The sequence below is a fragment of the Cydia fagiglandana genome, chromosome 21, assembly GCF_963556715.1.
Source record: "Cydia fagiglandana chromosome 21, ilCydFagi1.1, whole genome shotgun sequence".
In the NCBI taxonomy this organism is placed as follows: domain Eukaryota; kingdom Metazoa; phylum Arthropoda; class Insecta; order Lepidoptera; family Tortricidae; genus Cydia; species Cydia fagiglandana.
The window spans coordinates 12,117,705-12,123,784 of record NC_085952.1 but is presented as its reverse complement, the minus strand read 5'-3'; the positions used below and the strand labels follow the sequence as shown (position 1 = coordinate 12,123,784).

The 6,080-nt window shown below is 36.7% G+C and overlaps 1 protein-coding gene across 1 annotated transcript; it reads left to right on the top strand.

Moving 5' to 3' along the window:
- The first annotated feature begins 504 nt into the window (after nucleotides 1-504).
- LOC134675229 (uncharacterized) lies at nucleotides 505-5,757 on the top strand. Its single transcript, XM_063533443.1, has 3 exons — nucleotides 505-660; nucleotides 746-1,001; nucleotides 5,062-5,757. Exons 1-3 carry the CDS (start codon nucleotides 520-522, stop codon nucleotides 5,382-5,384), a joined length of 720 nt encoding a protein of 239 aa, XP_063389513.1. The 5' UTR covers nucleotides 505-519; the 3' UTR covers nucleotides 5,385-5,757.
- The last annotated feature ends 323 nt before the right edge of the window (nucleotides 5,758-6,080 follow it).

The window sequence follows — 6,080 nt, the reverse complement described above, 5'->3', positions numbered from 1 at the left end:
ACACACGCAAAAGAAACGTATGAACGACTTTAAACAACCCATCAAAGTTTAGCCAGTCTGATAATAGCATTTCAATGGCCATGCGTGATATAAATACCAAAAACGTTAAGTAAACCAGTACTTCGACAACATCTCAACAAGTACGTAAATATGTGCAAAAAGGTTTGTTTTTTTCCACAGATATGAGTACTAAAAGCTTTAGGAGTGGTACAAGAAAGGTCCCAAAGGGAAGAAGTCTCATCCCACACAATGTGGCGCGTCCACTGATCCGGGATCATACACAGTACATACACACACATGGACACAAAATGTTAATGAACCCCGAAAAACGTGCATCCACGCAACGCCGTATCAGTGTGATATCATTTTCGTAGCACCTTAATCGTCGAGTTTTAGGTCCAGTTTTCTCGGGCGCACGTAACACCCGTGGTGGGGGTGACATGCTTAAAACAGACCGTTTTATACTGCGTGGGCACACTTGGTGTTTAACTTTCATTAGGGGTTGTTTGAGCTGACGACATGAGGTGCTTAGCTGTCCTAGTTTTGGTCGCGGTGGCGCGGGGCATGCCTACCGCGGAAAAAGAAGATCAGGGGATCGTTGGGAGTGTTATGGGTGTGGTTAAGGAGTGTTCCGAAGGCGATGTGTCTTTGTGTTTGAAGGTTGGACTTCAGTGATGTGATCAAAGTGATAAGTGTTTAAAATAATAAAATAAGTGCATGAGTTAAAAGTTTTTTTTGGTTGCAGGAGAAGGCATTAAAGTATGTGGAGACGTTGTCGTCAGCTCGGGAGTTGAGTCTGACTGATGGAGTGACCTTGGTCGGGAACGGGTCTCCGAGGTCAGCTCGTGCCCTGGATCCTCTGCCTGAGGAGCCTCGAGCCAGGGAAGCGCTCGTGGAGTCACGGCTGGTGGATTCTGCTGCCGATCTGTTGGAGAATCATGTCATCCAGTTTAAGCTGCCGTCCTTCGCTGTTGAGGGCATGAGGAGGTCGCTCGAAGAAGGTAAGAAAGTTTAAGTTATAACTTAAATAATCTTATCCCATTATTGAAACCAAAACTGGACTTCATCTCTCGTACTTATTTCTATTGTTTATCCTGACCCGCCCTAAGCGATCTGTTCTAGTTTAAATAGTTAGTGGTTTGTGTACGTTAAAATAAATTAAATTTAAATCCCTCTATGCTGAAAGATCAAATGGCTGTGGCATTTGTAAAGACGTGTGTCTGGGATAATTATTGGGATTAGGTTGCTGGTCTCAGGATTCTTTAGCGAACTGTGGCAAACAAATCGCGTGAATAAGGTAAACATTATGTTACATTTAGGGACAAACATAAAGTAATTTTTATGTATTTTTCGTATTTCGTGTAAAGTCTTTAAATGATTCGCATGTTTATTTGAAAAGATTCTTTTTTTAACAAGCTGAATGTAATTTTCCTAATCTAGGTATTGAAAAATATAACGAATAACAAAACTTCTAAAAATACCCACATATGACTTAGATTTAGCTTTCTTTATTTCAAGATAGAAATTACACTATATATTTGCTCGATTCGTCAAAATTATGTTTATCTTCTCATGATCGTCAAAAATTACATTATAGATGTGGGTCATGTTAGATTTATATGTAAAAATCTAGAAAATAAAAATTAAAAATCGTAATTAGACAGTTGTTTAATAATTTACCTACTCAAATTATGTTACTTTAGCACAATTTTACCTAATAATAAAAAAATGCTTCATAAATTATACAACTAAATCTTGCTATTTGTGAAAACAAAAATAAAGGCTCTGATTTAAACTTTCACGATTATTAAACATTATTAAATTGCACAACGTCGTCTTCGGAGGTAAATCTTAAAACTTAAATACGCGATTAAGTCCCGTTGTGCAATTTAATAATGTAAAAATAAAGGCTATCTTACAAACCAAGCAAACGTGTTATACTTCGATACAAAAGAAAAGCAAAATATGTACACTGAAACAACAGAAAAAGTAACTCTTAACCTTGGAAATATGCGTGCTAATTTGACGCATAACAATGACATAAGACGAGATAACTTCACCGTACTATACGAGTAACGTATCCTCAGTGCAAACTAAAACTCGTGAGGCATACTTACAAACACTTGTAAAGCTTGCCAAGAACTTTCGGTTTCCAATCTTAATATTACAATCGTTACGCAACCAACCAAACAAGATTACGAAATGCAAATAGAAAAAGAAATCTAGCTCAATGATTCAATATTTCACACTTGGTTAAAAAAAGAAATGGAGCAAAACAAAGAGTTTTGTGGTCAAACAATGACTACTTTAATGGTCACAACTCCAGATGATCTAAGTGAGTTAATGATGACCAATTTGAACGAGATCAAAACAACTTTTACTTACACTCCGGTTTTAGTGTTATTCGACACTTTCAAATTGTAAAATGGTCGTATATACCGGTTCCATTATCAAATTATTACCATGATTGATACAGTTATAGTTTTCGAATGACTTATTTAGTTATATTTTACTTTTAAACTGTGTTGGTAAGAAAATGAATTACAGTTATTTTATAAGTTAAATTAACAACATGTTAGTAAAGATTACTTTTGGCGACAACCATTTTAAAGAAATTGTGTTAAAGCATTTTAAAAATAAGATACATATACTATCCCGGAATTTCAACCATCTAGTAGTAGTAGTAGTAGTAAACTCTTTATTGTACAAAAAGACATATTTAAAAAAAACATATAATTAGTAAGAAGTACTTATATCTAGTTGTTGTTTTTGTTAGTTGTTCTAATTGTATTTAGTTTAACTTTGTTCAATAACTAGAAGCTTTTTACCTCATTACTCGTATTCCTACAACGTTCAATCTAGAACGACACAAACATCGTGTTACCTAGAAAGACGGATGCGTTGAATGACCGTCACAAATCTCAGTCTGTCGTAGATTTCTAGACTCGCTTGAATGCCTGTCAGGTCATGTAGCATCAGCATCGGTTACACGCGGTTTCAAGATGGCTATATACCTGTGCGTGAGCTTGACTTGTTGACCGTACGGTTGACGATGATACTCACACTTTTGTACCTTAATCCTTGGTAATACGGCAGTATTTGTTTACATATCTTTCACGGTGTATGCAACGGTATCTCCTCGTAAACCCGCAATAAAGGACTCGTTTTCAACGCATTTTATTATATAAAATGCAACTTTATTTCAGTACCGTTCACTGCTATGTCGACGACTTTCTTTACTTATTTATTTAGCACTACCTACACCTTATAAAAAAAGTCAACCGCCGCGTCTGTCTGTCTGAATGTATGTTCGCGATAATTGCGATATACTAACAACTACTGAACGGGTATTCAGGCAGTTTACACCAATAGCGTGACTTTTGAGGAAGATTTAGGTGTTTAGTTTGTTAAGGGTTTGTGTAACCTGTGCGAAACCGGGACGGGTCGCGTTTAAACTATTTATATTGCACAAGCAGAATAAGTACGAATGCCGGACTTATCGTCTTAATAAGGCACGTTAGTAAGCATTTGTATTAATTTGTTACTGTTCTATTACCACATGCCAGTTATTTAAACACATGTGTGTTCCATATATTAAATTCACTTTTTCTGACTTTCGTAAATTTTTAAAAAGAATACACCTGTCTTTATTTGAAACACGTACAACAACAAACAATACCTAAATTAATTCTGGAAGCATTGCCGCCATATCTCTATGTAAATAAAGGTGGCCACTGACGAGCCTTCCAACAGTCCAAATAGCGTGGCTGCAATCCAAAATCGGTCCGTGAATGTCAAAAACGTACAATGTTTAACATTAGGATGCCGTCCATTTGGATGAATCCATTGTAACGGCATCCATTTGGAAGGCTCGTCAGTGGCCTGCTTAACTCTAGCCCAGCTTTCATCAAAACCATTTCAAGTCCACTAGCTGATCCAGATGTTTTGATTTCACCTCGCATAGTACCTGATATTACCATAATTAGAATCCCATTCATATTCCAAACGAGTACAAGTACGCACTTGCCACTTAACACTTGTCTCGCCTCTGTGAAAGTAGTACTTGCATTCTTGCTTCGGTCATTAGAGTAGTCGGTGGTCGAGTCCTTCTGTCGCATTGAACTTTCATGGAAACCTGTTCGCGCGAGCAAGTCATCGTGAAATCTAGCCATAACTGGCTTCTAACTTTCAAAGATGTAATTGCTTTCGAATGAGTGGGTAGGTGCCCTTTGGTCTGAACAAGAAACGATATACCTAGCTACAAAATGCTTACTCGGTTAGATGTAAAACAGTAGTTTTTAATCATTTGGCTGTGCATGTAATGTTTTGCATATTTACGTATATTATATAAACATTTTAAAATATCCCCTCAGTCGATACAACCGGGAAAGATTAATGAATTTGCTTCTATTAGGTCATATAAACCAGTCGATCTTTACAATAAAATCAAACCCGGTCAAGCGGGATTAAAATAAATGTACCGTTATATTTGACTAGTACTCAGACTGACAACTTACTCAGATCCTCAAGAATGCGGGTAAGCCACAGTCAACTCGGTCGGATTTAAAAACAAACTGAACAAATAAGTAGGGGAGACCGAGGTGAGTTGTGACAGAGGAGAGTTGTGACATTGTCGATTTTTGGAATCTAATAACTGTTAGTGAGCTCGCAACAGTGTGCGTTTGTTAGCTCGCAACTTCAACTAACAAACGCGCGCTATTGCGACCTAGTTTTTAGTTAATAGATTCCAAAAAATCTACAATGTCACAACTCTCCTCTGTCACAACTCACCTCGGTCTCCCCTACCCGAGATTTGAATTTTTTGAGAGATTAGACATTAATATATCCGGATAGTATTGAACTTGATCTAAATTTTATAAATGTTGCTATCATGTTGAAATCAATATCTTACATCTTAATCATTATGCCGCAGGCGATCGTACTCGTAATCACGAAACCGAAACACGTTTGAAATATGATCTAATTTTGAATCATTCATAAACTTGTACGTTTTACGTGTGTTGTGTGTACGTCTACTTATTATTCTTTTCTCTTTTCCAGCTCGTGGCAAAAAGAAGAAGATCAAGCAGCTCTTGCCTCTCCTAGCTCTCGCCAAGTTGAAGATCACCGCTCTCATCCCCCTGTTCCTTGCGATCATCGCCTTTGCAGCCACCAAAGCCCTGCTCCTCGCCAAGGTGTCCCTCCTCGTCGCCGGTATCCTCGCCCTGAAGAAGCTTCTGGCCCACAAGCACCATGAGACCAGCTACGAAGTCGTGGCCCACCCTCATCATGATGAACATTACGCCAGCAGCGGCCATGGCTGGGGACGGTCCATCGATGACGCCCAGAACCTCGCCTACGGCGCTCACGTCAAGTCTGATTAAACTAAGCCATTTGACTTCCACAAGGATCAACTCTATGACCGCTGTTTTATAGTCAATATCATTGAGATGCGGGCATTTACTTTAAAGATTATTTAAGCAGGCTTATTTATTGCTAGCCTTAGTTTATTTATTACTATTTATTTGATCCCTTTGTAAGGGAGTGTTGTTGTTTTCATAAACGGTTGTTCTGAGTTTGTATGGCCCTTCTTGTTATACTATATTAGTATTTATATCAGACCCTATACGGTATCCGTATTTGTGTATTTTGTTTTCACAATGATTTTTGATACTCACTAATACTTGTACATATAATTTTATTTTGTTCGATTATTTAATTCTAGTCCTTTCTTCTAAGTCCTCAATTTATTTCACTTGATATTGTATTCATTATAAGTTAGTTAACATTTATTTTTATTTTTTTATTTAAACTGTGATATTTGTTTTATAATTCATCATTTATCATTATCATTAACTCATTCACGTCCTTTTTATAATGTATAGCATTGATAGCATGTCTATTATCATATTTCTTTATTTTATGTATGTATGATTTATGTACGTGTATTATTGCTCATTATGATATTATGATTAGTATATAATTATACACATTATAATTATATTGTATATATGAATATTTAAGATAAACATACTCGTACTTATATATACATCGTACTTATGATATATTTTCAAATCGTA

Bases quoted from the DNA above. Each gene is read 5' to 3' on its own strand.
- LOC134675229 (XM_063533443.1), top strand. From the start codon at position 520: ATGAGGTGCTTAGCTGTCCTAGTTTTGGTCGCGGTGGCGCGGGGCATG. The intron at 661-745 runs GTTGGACTTCAG...TTTTGGTTGCAG, and splicing joins ATGTGTCTTTGTGTTTGAAG to GAGAAGGCATTAAAGTATGT. The intron at 1,002-5,061 runs GTAAGAAAGTTT...TCTCTTTTCCAG, and splicing joins GAGGAGGTCGCTCGAAGAAG to CTCGTGGCAAAAAGAAGAAG.